Consider the following 19,105-nt stretch of genomic DNA (forward strand, 5'->3'; position numbering starts at 1 on the left):
CGCTAGTCTTATATTTTATGCACATTTTACAAGTATTTTGGGGGTTTTCTCAACATTGAATTTAAAATTTTTTAATGAATTGTCTTCAAGGATTGTCTTTCAAGAAGTAGTGGCATATGGCCGGGCACGGTGGCTCATGCCTGTAATCCCAGCACTTTGGGAGGCTGAGGTGGGCAGATCATGAGGTCAGGAGATCGAGACCATCCTGGCTAACACAGTGAAACTCTGTCTCTACTAAAAAAAAAAAAAAAAATACAAAAAATTAGCAGGGCATGGTGGTGGGCACCTGTAGTCCCAGCTACTCGGGAGGCTGAGGCCGGAGAATGGCGTGAACCCAGGAGGTGGAGCTTGCAGTGAGCCAAGATTGCACCACTGCACTCCAGCCTGGGCAACAGGGCAAGACTCCATCTCCAAAAAAAAAAAGAAGTAGTGGCATAGATGGACAAGGAGTTGAAACCTTACCTAACTGGATACTCTGGCTGAAATATGACAGTAGGGACAAAAAGAATCAGCTGCAGAACCTTAGTCTCAGAGGAAGTGGCATAGCAGATCGAAAACCAACGGAGAGGCTCAGATGTAATAAAACAATCTGGGGATCCAGTTACTAGAATGAGGTCATAGGAAAGGGCTAGATCACACAGAACAAAGCCAGAACCCAACCAGGGCTAACACTCCAAGTGAACCAGCACTAAGGCTGAATCATTTGAATTACTGTCCTGAGTTCTTTTGTCCCAAGGAAAAGCATGGATCCCACTGCTGTTGTACAGGGTTGAATATTAAAGGAGGAGCTTCAGAGAATCAAGCCTTAAACGAGAAGTCTGCAAAGGTGAGAAGCTAAGCAGGTCTTTATATAATTGTCAAGAAAAAAGGAGTGTCTTCCTATTTTACAGGTAGAGGTCCCAAAAGAAGTTTAAGTGACTTATCTGAAGTCGTTTCATCATCAGTTTGGAACTAGAAATAGAATCCATCAGTCTTAGTTCTTTTTGTTGATGCCATCCCTGGTCTACACTCCTTCATTCATAAATTACTTGGCAGCTACACAGTCTATGCAGGAGGCAGGCCATGATTCACAGGCTTAGGTGTTTCAGACAAGGTTTTATTTCTTTATTTTAAGTTCCCATCTTGTTTTTTTTTTCCGGCTCTAAAAATAGCAGCCGTGCTGAATAGTACTCAATGGAAGAAAGAAAGGAACTCATTTATAGAGCAGAGGACAAAAATAGTTTACCCAGCATTTATACTATGCTCTTTGGAGCTCAGGGTCAAAGATTTCAGCAAGAGTTTTCTTTAGTAACCTAAATTTAGTTACTTTCTTTTACTACATCAAAATGGTTTTAAGTGTCTATTCATATAACAATGAATGTGAGGGTCTATCCAATGCCAACAAGTTGGATCACTACTGAGGTGGAAATAGCATGGCTTAAACAAATCAACAGCATATAATTGAGGTCACAAAAAAGACGTTTTGCCAGCAAAACCCAAGAGGCTGTGGTAATAAACTATGCCTGAAAATGAGAGTAGAAAAGTATTTCCCTACGTAAGTGTTACAACTGCATCAGATGTTAAATTCACCTTCAGAATTATCTTGCTCAAAAGAGTAGACCTCTGCTTCCTAAAGGAAAGAAGAAATTTTAAAATAAAACACATTTAAACAAGCCAGATCTATCTACCACCAATTTTCTTTCTTTTTTTTTTTTTTTTTTTTTTTTTGAGACAGAGTCTTGCTCTGTCGCCCAGGCTGGAGTGCAGTGGTACGATCTAGATTCATTGCAAGCTCCGTCTCCCGGGTTCACACCATTCTCCTGACTCAGCCTCCCGAGTAGCTGGGACTACAGGTGCCCACCACCACACCTGGCTAATTTATTTTGTACCTTTGGTAGAGACGGGATTTCACCATGTTAGCCAGGATGGTCTCCATCTTCCTGACCTGGTGATCCGCCCGCCTCAGACTCCCAAAGTGCTGGGATTACAGGTGTGAGCCACCACACCCGGCCGATCTGCCACCAATTTTCTATATGACCTTACATAAGCTTCCTCTGAGCTTTGGTTTCCCAACTGGTCAAGGGCCATTCCTGGCTCCCCAAAGAGAAACAGTTACCAGAACACCTGGCTGAGCATGAAGAGTCATTCAAATGGCAAATCGGAAGTACAGCTGAGATTGGATTCCATGGAATTTTCTCATGATAACCCTAGGAATATATGGGGGAAATGGGTAGAAGATAAGAGATGCAGCTATTCTGATTCATGAATTGCCCAGTGAGAGGGGATTAGTGGTTTCTTTTTAATCTGAGAGGATGTATTAGATTTCTATTGGTGCAAAACACAATACCCAAAATTTAGCAGCTTAAAACAACACATTTTATTATCTCACGGTTCTGTAGGTCAGAAATTCAGTAAGCCTGGCTGGGTTCTCTGCTTAGAATTTCACAAGACCAAAGTCAAGGCATCAGCCAGTCTGGGCCTTTATCTGGAGGTTCTGGAGAAGAATCTAACTCTAAACTCATTCAGTTTGTTGACAGAATTCAGCTCTTTGTGGATGTAGGTCTGTGGTTCCCATTTACTTGCTGGCTGTTAGGTGGGAGTATCTCCCTGCTTCTAAGTAGCATCTGCATCCCTTCATATGGGGTCCACTCCATCGTCAAAGTTAGCAACAATGTGTTGAATCTCCTCCATGCTTTGAATCTCTGACTTCTGCTATCAGTAGAGAAAATGTTCTGCTTTTAAGAACTCATGTGATGAGCCGGGCGTGGCGGCTCATGCCTGTAATCCCAGCACTTTGGGAGGCCAAGGCGGGCGGATCATGAGGTCAGGAGATGGAGACCACGGTGAAACCCTGTCTCTACTAAAAATACAAAAAATTAGCTGGGAGCAGTGGCGGGCACGTGTAGTCCCAGCTACTCGGGAGGCTGAGGTAGGAGAATGGCGTGAACCTGGGAGGTGGAGCTTGCAGTGAGCCGAGATCACGCCACTGCACTTCAGCCTGGGCAACAGAGCAAGACTCCGTCTCAAAAAAAAAAAAAGAACTCGTGTGATTAGATCAGACCTAACCAGATCATTGCAAGGTCATGTGCCATGTAACATAACACAATCATGAGAGTGTTATCTCATCCTATTCCCAAGTTCCCATGAATCAGGGCAGGGCATTTTTGTGGAGGCCATTGTAGAAATTCTGCCTGTCACAAAGAAAGTAGCGGATAAAAGTCAGTAAGATAGGTTTTGGTGAAGACTGATTTGCTTTCAAATTCCAGCTCTGTAATTTGAGTGGGTTTCTGTTTAAAGTCAGGTTAAATTGCTAAACTTCTCAAGCTTCACTTTCTGTAGATTACAATCTACTTAGGAGCAGGGGTACCAACTACCACTTCCCATATACTTTGCACAGTGCCCAAGACATGCCAGTGTTTGCAAATATTTGAAAGGATGAATGAATGGATAACATTGAAAGTCATCCCCAAAACATACTATAAAGCTATATTTGGCCCTGTTTTGTCAATGTTTCTTTCATTGACTTGGGCCAATGAGATTGTGTTAATGAATTTACCCAAACTGACTTGGGTCAATTAATGAAAACGGAGAAGCAATGTACATTAAAGAGATAAGTGAAATAAAGCTGGGCCAAACATTGGGTAACACAGCCAAAATTAAGAGTCATGGCAAACTAAAAAAAAACAAGCATTTCAATCAACTAAAATTAAGATTAACTAGTTTCCTTAATGACTTTGGCAGCTAGGAACCTTGGAGCTAGGTTTTTCTCAACTCAACTACAGTTTTCCCTTAGCCCAGGTTATCTAGCATAGTTGCCCTGCCTCTTGTCCTTTGTCTCTAACGCTTGATGGTTTTAATGTGATACTTTGTTTTACTGTAAATCACCTGAAAGCTTATTAGGAAGTACACAAGATATAAAATATGACAAAATGGAGAAAAATCTGTTTTCTAAAATTTCCGGGGTCCTAAAGAAAAGAGCAGAAAGGGATTTTTCTCAAGGAGATCCAGAAACAGAATCACTTTCTTAAAGATTCACATAATGAATGGGTCACACATGGAGAGTGTGAGCTTGGGCAAAGCTAGGCTGGCAGGAATGGGCTCCAAGGCAAGAAGGTGGAGGAAATAGCCTTACCTGATCATTTTTCCATCACACTCTGTGCCCCTCCCACCCTGAAACTTCAGTGAAAATCCTAATCTGCCAAAATGCTATTATGTAAATGGGATTTCTTTTTCTTGGTGCAGATGGTTAAGGCCAGGTGGAGAAAGAAGATGGTACAAACTGAATTACATAGATAGAAGTGGGAGTAAGGAAAAGAGAGACTTTGAGCTATTATACATCTTTGAATGTTTTTATCATAATTGCTGAGACACAGGAAGATGTCACAGGAAGACTGAAGAAATAAATTAATAATTATCAGATAAGCTTTAGTTCCTACCCTCATGTACCCTACACCATTTGGCAAGGTTACTCCTGAAGAAATTCATCCATTTAATGAGGGATTCAATGCTCTCTCTCTAGATTTATTTTTAAAACCTAAGATTTTGAAAATATAGACATCTTTGTTATGTTTATAAGATTTAAAATTCAAATATTTTGTAGATTTAATACCTATAACATATAATGATATGAAAGTACATAGATATATGAATCTAGATACTTATTTAAGACTTGGAGTTCCAATAAGGCAGCTTGTACCATTTTAGAGTGATATCAAAAAGATATCAGCCTAAAAAACTTTCTATCAAGTGTGGAAAATTTACCCCTGATCTTTCCACATCTCCATCATATGCATGTTTGAGCTACAATAAATTTAAAAGAGAAATGGAGCAAGGGGTCCCTAAGATATGCAAAACAATCCAGAAAAGTAACTGTGGAAAGACCACGAATTCTCCCTTTTCGGGGCACACAGAGACAAAAGGTTGAATACTTGCTAATGGGAAAAGGAGCAGAACTAATGTGTTTCATCTCATCCAAAGCAGTCAAAGGCAGGAATGTTTTCTCTATGTTCTCTTCTCTCCCTTTAGTGTGGCTGGAACAACGAGATAGCAGAGCTATAAGACAGCAGCCCAGATCCCTGAGTCACTATAGGAGAGCTCCAAGGAGAAGTGATTCACTGAGTAAGACTTAGACAAGAGTCATAAATAACTTTACTGGATTAAGCCTGAGATTTTGAGGGTGTACTTGTTACTGCAGCATAGTCTGTATTATCCTGACTAATACCAAAACATTATTCCAAATCATAAACACAAATATTTCCTGATCCGAAGTCAATTGGGATTCAACTGTTTCAAATTACCTACAACACAAATTAGACATTATAGAGGAACTAGCAAAAGCTTACTTCATTTATAGATATTTATCATTTACTGTCAACTAATAATAGGTAAGAAAATAGCCAATAAATCAGGGGCATTTACAAAATGCACAGAGATTTTGCTTTGTTTTGTTTTACTACTTCCAAGCACCTCCCAGATAGTAGTCACCAAAGTTTAATTTAAAAAATACTAATTTTGGCTGGATGCAGTGGCTCACACCTGTAATCCCAGCACTTTGGGAGGCTGAGGCAGGTGAATTGCTTGAGCTCAGTGATTCAAGACCAGTCTAGGCAACATGGTGAAACCCTGTCTCTACCAAAAATACAAAAATTAGCCGGGCATGGAGGTGCATGCTCCCCAGCTACTCGGGAGGCTGAGGCATGAGAATCACTTGAGCCCAGGAGGCAGAGGTTGCAGTGAGCCAAGATCATGCTACTGTACTCCAGCCTGGGTGACAGAGTAAGACCTGTCTCAAAAATTAAAATAAAAATAAAAAATAAAAAAATACTAATTTTAAGTAACACTGAAAAATTATTCCTAACAAATATTCTGAAACTTATCAGACCCCAGCTTATTTTGCCACATAGGATTAGTGCCAATTAGGTTCCAGCAAAAACAGGCGTTTTTAAAGCCTCCAGTCCTGGCATCATGGGGGGTAGAGAATGTCATCTCTCTCTGGGTCATCCGAATCATTTCTTAAAGGCTTCCCTTCATGTAAGACGTGAGCTTGGCATTCTATTTAGCTGGTGAGTTGGGGATGAATGTACATTTTTCTTCTAAGCCTTGAAAGTTTAATCCATTCTGTGCAAGATAAATCTCAGCAGGCATTTGGGGAAAGTTGAATTTACTGAGAGGTTCATATGTGGTATATTATTTCTGTCAAATAGAAGATACTAGCTGCCAATGGGGTTATAAAAGCAACTGCCTGGTCAAGATTTGTGCTGATCACTATGTTTATCACCCTCATGTGTAACTCCTAGTTCTCAAGTCATTGTTTTTCCATATACATTTTTCAGACATATTCATTAGCATGAGGAATGTTTGATATCAACATCAATTTTGCTAAATCTCCGATCAGCTATCCCAAACACATCAGGCAACACTATTGAAATGCTGAAGGCTTTATATAAAATCATGAATACTGTTGCCTAACTAAAATATCTTTGAGAAACACAAAGGATACTAGTAACTGTATATCTTTACTTATCCAAATCATTTTAATAGAGTAGATAAATTAATTAAAGGAATGGCAAACACCATTTTTGTTAATATATTTGCATCTTTCCTATCAGCATAACAAATTTTCTCATGATATTCCAAAGAATAATAATTTAGCCTATTATATAATTTTCAAAATCATCCAGAACAATTTTTAGGCACCAAAATTCCCTTTGAAGTTTTGTCAATATTGAGCTAGATTTGTTTTCTCTGTTAATCATACACATCTCCTACTCATATCACCTACAGCACACTCAGCATATATACTCCATGTCCATTGAGCAAAATGCACTTCCTATGTAAGCTAAAGAGAGAAACCCATAGGTAAGAAGTTTCTTAATTCATGTTTTTTACTTGATTTTCTTTGTGGTTACTGTTTAACTTTCTTTAGGTCATATTCTTTCAGATACGATTAGATTTGTGACTAACAATACTAATAACATGTATATATCCTAAAGTTGAGGCTTAGACACATTACAGGAAACTTTCCTAATCTTCTCCTAAATTTTGGAATAGAAACTCACCACTCCTTTCTCAAAGACCTCCCTTCCCCACCTATGCCTCTATTATGGGCTGTTATATTTTGAGTTTCTTGACACCAAAAGCGATGTATTATTCATTTGAAATTTCCATATGTCGTAGCCAGCATATAATACAAAGTAGGTCCTCAAAAAATTTTGAACTATCTGAATTATCTGCTCCTAGAAGGCACTTTTGAAATCATGGAATATTATCAATTTTTAGCCTATTTTAAATTGAAATATAACAAACATGCTGAAAAATATACACAACATAAATTTAATAACTTAGAAAGAACCTCCATGTAATCACTTCCAGATCAAAACATGGAAAATTGCCAGCACCTCAGAAGTCCCCCTTGAGCCTTCCCATGAATACTATCTTCCCAAAGGTAACGACTATCCTGACTTCTAACCCTGTAATCTCGTTTTTGTTGTCTAAAAACTTAAATAAATGGACTCATACTGTATTTATTCTATTATGCCTGGGTTCTTTCACTCCACATTATGATCGTGAGGTTCAGCCAGGTTGTTGCCTATAGCTCTAGTTTGGCCATTGTCATTGCTGTGTAATATTCCATTGTAAGACTATACTGCAATTTATTTTTCCATTATACTGTTGATAGACATTAGGTTGTTTATGGTGAAGTCCAAATGTGCACATTTTCCAGTTATGTGGCAAATATCTGTAGCTTGCCTTGAAAGCAAATAATTTTTCATTTATGTTTCTTGACAAAAATGCAAGGCATTCTGCCTGACCCTGTAAGGGTGTACATATGGAGGGCTACTGTTGAGGTTTTTTGTCAGCTGCTGGGGCAAAAATAACTTCCACCTAGGGTGAGAGATGTTTGACCAGAGTGTGTGAGTATGTGTGTGTATAAGAGGAAATGGGGTGAGAAGAGGCTGGAGAGCTATAAAAGAACACCATTATCCCCAAATTATCCCCAAACCACTGGACAGATTAAAAATGATTTTATATTATAACACTGATGAGCAAGTTTCTTAATCCACAAATATTCCTGACTGCCTTATACATGCCACGTATTGTCGTGACCACAGAATATACAATGGTGAATGCACACACACAGACCCTGGAAGCTTGGGTCTGGTTCTGTGAAACGAATCAATAGAAATGAAACCAAGTGAGATATACCAGCCACAGAAAGACAAACATTGACCGATTCCACTTTACATGAGGCATCCAAAAGAGTGAAATTTGTAGAATCCAAGAGTAGAATGGCAGTTACCAGGGGCTGGGTGAAAGGAGAAATAGGGAGTTACTGACAAAGAGGCATGAAGTTTCAGTCGGGCAAGGTGAACGGACCTTAGAGATCAGCTATACAGTATGGTACCTGTAATTGACAATAATGTATGGTTGACTCAAAAAGTTGTTAGGAGAGTAGATCTCATGTTAAGTATTCTTACCACAGTAAAACAGAAAAAAAATTAAACCAAATTTGCTCTACTATTAAAATTAGTTTATTGAAATAGAAGAGTTGGTGCCATGTTGATATATTAATAAGGGAAGAGAGGGATTCACAGCTTGAAAGGTGGGATTCTAGGTCATTCTACAGGAAGGGTTCCCCTTGCTGCTGCCATTGATTCTGTGTGTTTGTTGCCAGAATTGAGTCTTGACTTTGAAGAGTTCACAAGGCACCCTTTGCTGCTTTGTCTGGTTTATCAAGAAAGTGGCTGCGCAATTGACGGAAGGGGTAAAAAGACCTGAAAGGAGAATTAAGTCAGGATGATAGACAGATTCGAGTGATCCAAAGAATGAGTTCACTCTTCAGTAGAAGGTAGAGAATCCATATCCTCCGTAGTATAATGGTCGGCAGCAGCTGAATCCATAGCCTCCGTAGCCAAAGCCATAGCCCAACCTGCGGAAGCTGCCACAGCCGCAGCCATAGCCATAGACCCGGCCACCAAAGCCTCCATAGCCATAGCCCATGCCTCCATAATAGCTTCTGTAGTAGCTCATGGTTCAGCAACTGTAGATGTGTTTGGAGGTCAAGGGCAAGTTTCCTGAGTACAACTATCACCAGCTTCCCTGGGACTTTTATACATCCTCAGTGATTAGTGGGGTAGACTTCTCATGGCGTAGATTCTATTGCATGAAAAAAATCTCATTCATCTTAAAACTGTAGGACAATTCCTGACACTAATTAAAGATGTTTTCATTCAATTTCTGTGCAGTTTGGATTCCACAGGATGATTATGCTGTCTTCAAAGCCCTCTTGCTTTGACCATCATAGTTAAAGCTCTATAATCAGACATAAGAGCAGCAATCAGCTCCAATTTTGTCACCTAAAATTGTTCTTTCATTACAGCCCCTTCCCAGTATCTGATTCTTAATGTATTCCTTTCACAAATATTTAATGCCCAACTAATGCATCCCAGGCACTATGCTCAGAGCTAGAGATACAGCTGTAAATAAGAACTGCCCTTCCCAATCCCATGAGTTTTTACCCTTCATCTTTGTTATTTAAGTTAGTGAAGTAATAGAAGAGGTACACTTACTGTATAAATCCAACCAAATGTAGCTGATAGCACAATAGGATCACATTTATTTTTTTAAGAGAGAGAAAAAACCCAAATGGAAAAATTTTGTTTCCTTACACATTACTACCCTTTTAACTCAACGTTGTTTATGAAACTTTTGATGGCTCTTAGCTCTTACTGCAAGACATTTTCATTATTCAATGTTTATATAGGAAATAACGCTAGGGGCAAGAGCTGTGGGTGTGATTTTTGCAAAGTGATACCATATTCTTCATCTTTGTAATCTTCTTCTTTTTAAAAAATAATCTTCTAAAGAGATTAACATCTGAGTATTGGATCTACCTATCTGACTCCACAGCCACAGGTAGGCAGGCAGCCCTCTCTGCCTTACTAAATTCCTAACACAATCAGCAAAGAGGTTTTAAAAAGCTGTTTTCCAAATTCTGGGATTCCATCTTCTGCTCTCTAAGGAAACCTTAATTAAAGTATAATTTACAGAAATATGTAAAATTAAAAATACTTAAATATGACATTTTCTTTTTTTAGAATGAAGCCCACTGAAGTGTTCATGATAAGGGTCAGAATCACTGCCACTTAGCCATTGGTATCAAAACCAATTTCAAGCACATAAGCAGTACAATTATTCTATATACTATTAATAATCACTTCAGATAGAATAATATAATACCGGAACTGGTGTAACCCTCTTATTTTACAGATGATGAAACAGAATTGGAGAAGATTGGTCAGATCACCCAGTGACTGACAAAACCGAGACTAGAACCTAAATCATTCACTTTCACCTGTTTTTTTCATCATCACATTTTTATAGATGTTGTACAACAAAGGCAAAAGCAAGAAATATTGTATTATCACAACAGAAGAATGAAAACCCTCCTTTGCCTTTCTCGGCTCGTGAGCTTTCATTTTGATTTTTGATCTACATGCTGATTGGTCTGTTCCTTTCCTTTGGGCCAGAACTCAAACGACTAAAATTAGCAGGTGGAAACTGAAAGTCACATCCACTTATTCTCAATGAGATTACAATCAAGATGCTTGTTGCACTGATTGTTCAAGAGATGTAAAACTGAGAGGGGAAAACAAAAATAGGTTCAAAAGTTTTGAAGTGGAAAGTTGAAGCCCAACTCTTTCTTGTCTTAGAGTTAAAAGTATATGTATTCACTAAGAGATAAATATTAAAGCAAAACAAGATGTAAAATGGGACTCTTAGTTTTAGCTGAGAACCTGTATCATCAGTGACAATAGCTCTCACGTCCCAAAGAAAGGTGGTAATCTACCTAAGAAGGACTTGCAAAGGGAGCTACAGAAACCTAGATCTGCAGTCTGCAACTAATTGAGACCACCTTTGCAATAATTTTAACAGAAAATTGTAACAGTGAAAGAGATCTGATCTAACCGACTCCTTCTTGCTTCTAACCTCTAAGCTGTCCTTGTTCATTCCTGGGTGTAGGCCAAACTAACTTTGGGAGGAATTTAGTTTATAGTTTAACTTCAAAACAAAGATGATAACAGCCCTTTCCTGAGATGAACCCCCTTCTTGCATGAGGACCAGTCTGCCTTTGTTGGACTAACAAATGAACTATAAGATTAGAAGCCAGGTGCAGTGGCTCACCTGAGGTCAGGAGTTGGAGACCAGCCTGACCTATATGGTGAAACCCCATCTCTACTAAAAATACAAAAATTAGCCGGGCATGGGGGCAGGCACCTGTAGTCCCAGCTACTCGGGAGGCTGAGACAGGAGAATTGCTTGAACCCAGGAGGCGGAGGTTGCAGTGAGCCAAGATTGTGCCACTGCACTCCAGCCTGGGCGACAGAGTGAGACTCCATCTCAAAAAAAAAAAAAAAAAAAAGATTAGAAAGTATGGCTTCAGAGTCATGCCACCAGAGGCTCCAGCTGCAAGATTCTCAACCTCCCCAAGCTGCTCCTGGGGATAACATCACTGTCGTAAAACCTAAGATCAGCACTTGAAATATTTTGCACTTTGCCTTCTGATGCACCAAGGGATGCCACCCAGACAAGTAATCTGGCTCAACCAGTTCTGCAATCCCACCCAGAAACAGAAGATAGCAAGAAAACCCACTTCAACCCACTGATTTCATCCTGACCCAACCACTCAGTACTCCCCACTTCCCAATCCCCTACCCACCAAATTATCCTTAAAAACCCTGATCCTCAAATTTTCAGGGAGACTGATTTGAGTAATAATAAAACTCCAGTCTCCCATACAGCTGGCTCTGAGAGAATTAAATTCTTTATTGCAATTCTCCCATCTTGGTAAATCAGCTCTGTCTAGTCAGCGGGCAAGAACCCATTGGCCAGTTACACTAAGCTCCTATCTCCAGTCATGAAATATGCTGGAGAGGCCAAATGTTAGGAAGGGGAAGAGATTTATTTGGAAATGTTTTTCAAGAACCTGGACATTTTCTAGCCAACTTCCACGGAAGTGTACTGTATCCCTTGAATTTGGAAGACACAGCCAACTGCTGACTCAGGGTTGGGAAAGTGACTACAGGTGAGAGACGGGGCTGAACGGTCCATGGCAATGAGCCAAGGCTGAGTTTCAGAGTAACTGTGCCCTCATCTGTGACTGTTCAAAGATACATGGTTCCTGGCTACCAGATAGGAATCTGGGATGGGATTACCACTGAGTTGATTTCAAAGGGATCCTGGTCAAGAGAATGAAGTAACCTTAGCCAAAGCAATTTGGATGGTCCCATGAGATGCAGAAAGTGAGGGAGGATGTGAGAAGTCCATTAGAGGGACTGCTATACCAAAGCACGGATGAGAGGCCCATGAGTGCAAGAGTCAGCTCCGAAAGATCCACAATTCAGGGAACCCTCTTGCCAGATTGTCGGAGGCATGTGTCTCTCACCTACTCCCTGTTTTAACCCTGGAAGAGTCAAAGCAGCCTAGAGCTGAGACCGATGCTTAAGGGAGAGGTCCACCCTGCTTCTCTTACCACTGCCGGTTTACAGGTTTACAGAGGAAAGGTGAAGCCCAACTCTTTCTTGCACAAGAGTTGTTAAAAGTAACATCACACTTCGGGGACTGTTGTGGGGTGGGGGGAGGGGGGAGGGATAGCATTGGGAGATATACCTAATGCTAGATGACGAGTTGGTGGGTGCAGCGCACCAGCATGGCACATGTATACATATGTAACTTACCTGCACATTGTGCACATGTACCATAAAACCTAAAGTATAATAATAATAATAATAATAATAATAAAAGAAAAAAAAGAAAAATAAAATAAGGTAATGAATGCGAAAAAAAAAAAAAAAGTAATATATTTCAGTACAGGAGAAAGCACAAGAAACACTTTCTGTGGCAGTCAGCTAGACGGTGCCCAGGTTCTTAAAAAACCTTTTCCAAAGAAATCACTTCTCCTTCCTTCACTTCCAATATGAGATTATAGGAAAGAAAAAAAAAAGTCATTTCTCCTTCCTAACTCGGCCTCTCCAACATATTTAATGACTCAGGCTTAGCCACGGCTGGTACAGGCTGGCAGGGGTCTGAAAGCTTTGCCTCTGAAAGTTTTTGAAGTTTGATTATCACTGAACTGGACATTTTCAATCTTGAACTGAAACCATTCTTGAGACTAAAATAATCAGAGGGCTTGTTTTGTTTTTATTAATCTAAAAGAGAAAGGAAATAGTATGGCACCTGAAATGTGACTGAAAAAGAGAGAAAAAAATAGCCTTCAAAATAATTCTTAATGGAAGTTGTGGGAGGAAAAATGTAAGTCGTCTTCTAAAATGTAAGTCCTTCTGAGTTCCACTTATTCAGCATAACAATTATAAATTTGAAAATATATTTAGTAGCACTAGTGCAGTTTTGGTAATATGCATAAATTATACCTGAGAAAGTACTGATCTGATATTCATGGTAAAATCATTCCTCCAAACTGAGCTGACTTACAGAGCTAACGAAATATACATATGTGTGTGTGTATGTGTGTGTGTGTGTACACACATATATACTTACATATACTTGCAGAGCTAACTATATATGCACACACATATATACACACATGTACATGCACACATATATATATATACATACACACACATATATATACACATATATACATGTCTACATGGTCAGTGATGTAAGGAGACTTTTTAAAATGTATATAAGCAGAAATTTTGTGTTTATATAAACACATTGGTACACACTTTTTTTTTCTCCATTTATGGGCCATACTAAATTTTAGGATATAAAAGCATAGCCCAACTCCTGGATTTTATGTGACCCCAAGGTAATACTCTTGAGCTGCTTCTGCCAGAGGGCCGATTCGTCACATCACATGTAAGGAGCCCTGATGTTCTACCAAGGGGAGTGTGTCTTCAGCCTGGACACCAAGGAGAAAGTGCTTCTTCCCACTCAAGGGAATCCAAACACCTCTCCTACTGCCACAGCAAACAGAACCTCCATCACATCAGAAAAACAAATACAGCTGGAAAAAGAAGACCACAGAGTCAGAGCATTCAGGCCGGCGACGCCCAGAGCTGCAATCTCAGGCCAACATTTCTTTAAGGAGGCAGCCAGCTTTTGGCAGACAGTACAGAAAAATAAATATAACCTTAGAAACCAATTGATAAAGGTTGAGTGATGGAGAGAAAAACTGCCTTTAAAGACAGAAAAATAAGCTATCAGAAGTGAGGAAAAGAGATCCAATGAAAGAATCAGACAGGGTACAAAGAAGAGAACCCAGATTGGAAGATAATTTTTTTTTCTGAGAAAAAATGGAGATAATCATGATTAAAAATAATCATTGCCTTTATAAAGACCCACTCTTACTTGCTCTGTGGAAACCAGGATTTGTAGATCCTTTATCGTTGTTTAGCTGGGATACTAGTCCTAGAATAACAAGCCAATGTGCTTTCATTCTTGGCAATCCCTGTGACCACATAAAAGCACTGGGGTTCTCTGGGAAACCGACTTGGGAAAGGAGTTGTGAGTGTGGGATGTTTAGTAAGGAGAGCCCTAGGATCCGCCCTAAGGAAGGGAGCTTGGGCTGACCTCTCAGGTCCTCTGCAGCTAGACTGGCCCTTCAGTGCTATGCCAGATGACCAGGCCTTTATATTCCTATACTGATCAGTCATCAGATGTGGGAAGAAGTGTGAGCTTGGGTGAGCAGCTCAGCAGCTGAGCCAATCCTGGAAGGGGCTGACAGCTGCAGGTTGTGTACTCACCATACTCCCAGTGCCTGGGGAACAAGTCAGTTCTTGGAGGGGATCTGGCAGCACATCCTGGTGTCGAGCACATGCTGCCCCAGGCTCCTGCTGCAGATGCTGCCCGGGCCCCGCCTGTATGCTCAGACCCTCAATGCCAGCAGTCCTCCTGATACAGTTTGGCTCTGTGTCCCCACCCAAATCTCATGTTGAATTGAGACGCTGGATGAAGTGCCTGGTGGGATGTGACTGAATCATGGGGGGTGGACTTCCCCCTTGTTGTTCTTGTGATAGTCAGTGAGTTCTCACGAGATCTGGTTGTATAAAAGTGTGTAGCACCTCCCCCGTCAGTCTCTGTCCTGCCACCATGTGAAGAAGGTGCTTGCTTCCCCTTCACCCTTCTGCCATGACTGTAAGCTTCCTGAGGCCTCCCAGTCATGCTTCCTGTATAGCCTGCAGAACTGTGAGTCAATTAAACCTCTTTTCTTCTAAAATTACCTAGTCTCTAATAGTTTTGTTTTTTCTTTTGAGATGGAGTCTCACCCTGTTACCCAGGCTGGAGTGCAGTGTTGTGATCTTGGCTCACTGCAACGTCCTCCTCCCAGGTTCAAGGGATTCTCCTGCCTCAGCCTCCCAAGTAGCTGGGACTACAGGCATGCACCATCATGCCTGGCTAATTTTTGTATATTTTTTTTTTAGTAGAGGTGGGGTTTCACCATATTGGCCAGGCTGGTCTCAAACTCCTGACCTCATGATCTGCCCACCTTGGCCTCCCAAAGTGCTGGGATTACAGGCGTGACCTGGTAGTTCTTTAGAGCAGTCGGAGAATGGACTAATACACCTCCCACAGATGGAATCCACATTGCTGTGCCTGCTGGCTTTTGGCTGAACCACTGAAGCAGCTTTGCTCATAAGTGAGAACATTTAGAAGTGCCAAGGAATGAATGTCTCCCTCCCTTCCACCAGCAGCCCTTAATCACTGACTCGGGAGTTAATAAAGACCCAGCTACCTGGCCCCTCCATAGGCTAGTTCTGATGTATGTTTTCCACTATTCCTCCAGTTTCCATGGGAGATTAAGCGCCAGTTACCCACTGCAGGAACTGTCTTAATAGCCCACGCTTTGCTGTCCATCTTCCCCTCTATTTCTCACTTTCCCACTCCCCTACCTTTATTTCCTCCCCCTCCCAAATAAACTACTCCCAAATAAATCTTTGTCTAAGGATCTACTTCTGGGAGAAGCCAAACTAAACAGTTCCCATACTAAATATACATATGTGTGTGTCTGGTAGACACAGATCATAGAGTTTCTGCTATTAAAAAAAAAAAAAAAAAAAAAAAAAAAAAAAAAAAAACGTGTGTAGAGATTAATGTCGCCAGGAGAAAGAAGGATATAATATAGTGAAATCCTTTCCAAGAAGAAAAAGAAAACAGAAAACCTACTGTTTCAGGCTGCTATTTTTTAAAACCATAAAATGGATGGCTTGTATCAATAGAAATCTATTTCTCACAGTTCTGGAGCCTGGGAAGTCTAAGATCAAGGCGGCAGTGGATTTGGTCTCTGGTGAGGGTCTGCTCCCTCATTCATAGATGGCACCTTCTCACTGCGTTCTCTCATGGTGGAAAAGGCAAGCTAGCTCTCTGGGTTCCCTGTTATAAGGACACTAATGCCATTCATGCAGGCTGTGTCCTCACTACCTAATCACCTTCCCAAAGCCGCCCCACCTAACACAATCATCTCAGGGATTAGAATTCCAACATAGGAATTTGGAGGAGACACAAGCATTCAGACTGTAGCACCCACTCTGTATAACGCACTGGAGTATGAAAGAAAGAGTGGGAGGAAGAAATTGTAGACACAAGTCCTCACCTTCCCCTTCTCAAGACAGAAGTCTGTAGCATAAAGGACAACTAGAAACATCCAGGCAGGCACCGTTAGAGAAATACAATTAACAACAACATATCTCCAACCCAGAAAACTTCCCACAAAGGAAGAAGAGGAAGAAAACAATTTCATTATCGAATAAACATTGAACCAGAACGTGGTGCACATCACAGGCAACCCACTAAGAAACTGTGAAGACAGAAAGAAATCTCACCTTTTTACACAGCCAAGCAGATACAGAGTGTTACATACATGTTCTCAAAATAAACAACACCTACGCCTCCATAAGAGGACTTGGCAGCATGATTTGTCACACATGGCTCATCCTAGATTCACTGAGTAACTGCAGTAGCCATCTGTGTTTCCCAATTGGCTTTATTCAAAGGAAAAATAAACTTCTTATATCCTGATGATAGAAGGTAGTTTGGGATCAAGACACTTGCCAAAGTGACAGAGAATTTACAATGACAAGTTTTCTAAAGCAAATGCTCTAAGAAAAAGGAGGTCTCTTCCCTTATTTTCAACAGAAACAATGACAATTTTTTTTTTTTTTTTTTTTTTTTTTTTTTTTTTTTTTTTTTGAGACGCAGTCTTGCTCTTGTCGCCCAGGCTGAGTGCAACAGCATGATCTCAGCTCACTGCAATCCCCACCTTCCGAGTTTGGGTGATTCTATTGCCTCAGCCTCCTGAGTAGCTGGGATTACAGGCATCTGCCACCATGCCCAGCTAATTTTTTCTATTTTTAGTAGACACAGTTTCACCATGTTGGCCAGGCTGGTCCCGAACTCCTGACCTCAGGTGATCCACCCGCCTTAGCCCCCCAAAGTGCTGGGATTACAGGCCCAGCCTCTTATTTTTATTTGTATTTGCCCTTACAGTACCTGGAAACCCCTACACTTGAGAGGTTTTCATGGAAGACAATTTAGGTGATGCTCCAGTGAACAAGGCAGAGAATTATGGAGACAAGAAGAGAAGGGACAAGGGATCCGATGAAACTATCCCGTGTTGTCTGTTATACAACTTTAGCTTTTCTTGTAGGATGAGGAGTCATTAGAGAGTTTCGCCCAGAGGAATGATAGGATTTGGCTTACATGTTAGAGTCACTCATTATTCATAAGTATCTATTAGCAACTCTATTCCTGGGACTGTTCTTGGTGCTAAAGAAGGTACACAAGAAACAGAGCTTTGTTGTAAGGTTTTTTACTCTCCTGATGGGGAAATAACAGGGAAAAGCAGCCACTAGTAACACAGGTCATATAGGCAGCTGTCGGTGTACAGAAAAGGCAAGAAGAAAAGAATACAGAGAAAATGGAAGACTAAGGACTGAAACAGTCACAGAACGCATCAAGGAGCAGACAGAATTTGAGCTGGGCATTAAAGGGTGGTAGTAGTTGGAAGACAGAGAGGAAAATAGTATAACTTAAGGGTAAGGAATGACTCTGAATATACTGAATTGGATTTGGACAGGTTGGGAAAAACTAACAAGATTGCAGAAGTCTGATGCTGCAAGAGGCGAAGGGTTACTGATAAGGACAATGAACAGATCATCATGTAACTAGCTAGTAGAAACGTTCCCATTCTCTGCTCTGATATCTTCAACTGGAGCTGAACAGAGTGGCCATATATCTGCATAATGGCCTCCTCCTTGTTACTTTTTACCAATTAGCTGGGTTTAACAAGAAGCAATTATGACAATTACTTTTAATTACTTCTGCTATTCCCTCCTCACCCTATTCTTCCTTTCTTACCCCTTAGATTAAAAACTCACCCTCATTGGTGTGTAAAACTTTAAGTAACTTAGCTTTGAACAAAATGCCAGTTTACTGGACGATGAGGAAGGGGGCTTCAAGACTGATAAGAACCAAAATTATGACGGTTACTTTTATTTAGCAAACTGACTGGGCCACGGGGTGCTTGATATTCAGTTAAGTATTTTTCCTGGTGTTTCTGTGAAAGTGTTTTGGATGAGATTAACATTTAAACCCATGGACTAAGTAAAGCAATTGCCCTCCCTAGTGTCAGTGGACCTCATCAAATCAGCCGAAGGTCTAAATAGAAGGAAAAAGCCACCTCTCCCCCAGGTAGGAGGGAATCTCTCCTGCCTGACTGCCTTTTGACTGACATGCATTTTTTCCTGCCTTCAGACTCACACTGATGCATAGGCTCTTCCTGAGTCTTCGGCCTGCCAGCCTTTGGATTAGTGCCACAACCCAGGCTCTCCTGGTTCTCAGGCCTCCAGATTCAGACTGGAACCACACCATCAGCTCTCCTGGGTCTCCAGCCTACCAACTTACCCTGCAGATATTAAGACTGCTCAGCCTCTACAACTGCATGAACCAATTTCTTGTAATAAATCTCTTTCTACATGTATACATCCTGTTGGTTCTGTTTATCGAGAAAACACTAATAGAGAAATGCATCTGAAAATTTCCCTCCTCTTGCTTTTGGGATGTGGGTTGCCAAGGGGTTGAGAACAGTGAGAGCAGGAGAAGGCTG

The 19,105-nt window shown here is 40.7% G+C and overlaps 1 protein-coding gene and 1 long non-coding RNA gene across 2 annotated transcripts in view; both read right to left on the minus strand.

Moving 5' to 3' along the window:
• Positions 1–19,105, minus strand: part of LOC129052304 (uncharacterized) — a 133,666-nt gene that overhangs the window by 74,622 nt on the left and 39,939 nt on the right. The window lies entirely within an intron of this gene.
• On the minus strand, positions 8,666–9,042 carry LOC112130525 (keratin-associated protein 19-8). Its single transcript, XM_024239562.2, has one exon. It carries the CDS (start codon positions 9,007–9,009, stop codon positions 8,818–8,820), a length of 192 nt encoding a protein of 63 aa, XP_024095330.2. The 5' UTR covers positions 9,010–9,042; the 3' UTR covers positions 8,666–8,817.

Source organism: Pongo abelii, chromosome 22, assembly GCF_028885655.2.
Source record: "Pongo abelii isolate AG06213 chromosome 22, NHGRI_mPonAbe1-v2.0_pri, whole genome shotgun sequence".
In the NCBI taxonomy this organism is placed as follows: domain Eukaryota; kingdom Metazoa; phylum Chordata; class Mammalia; order Primates; family Hominidae; genus Pongo; species Pongo abelii.

Bases quoted from the DNA above. Each gene is read 5' to 3' on its own strand.
- LOC112130525 (XM_024239562.2), bottom strand. From the start codon at position 9,009: ATGAGCTACTACAGAAGCTATTATGGAGGCATGGGCTATGGCTATGGA.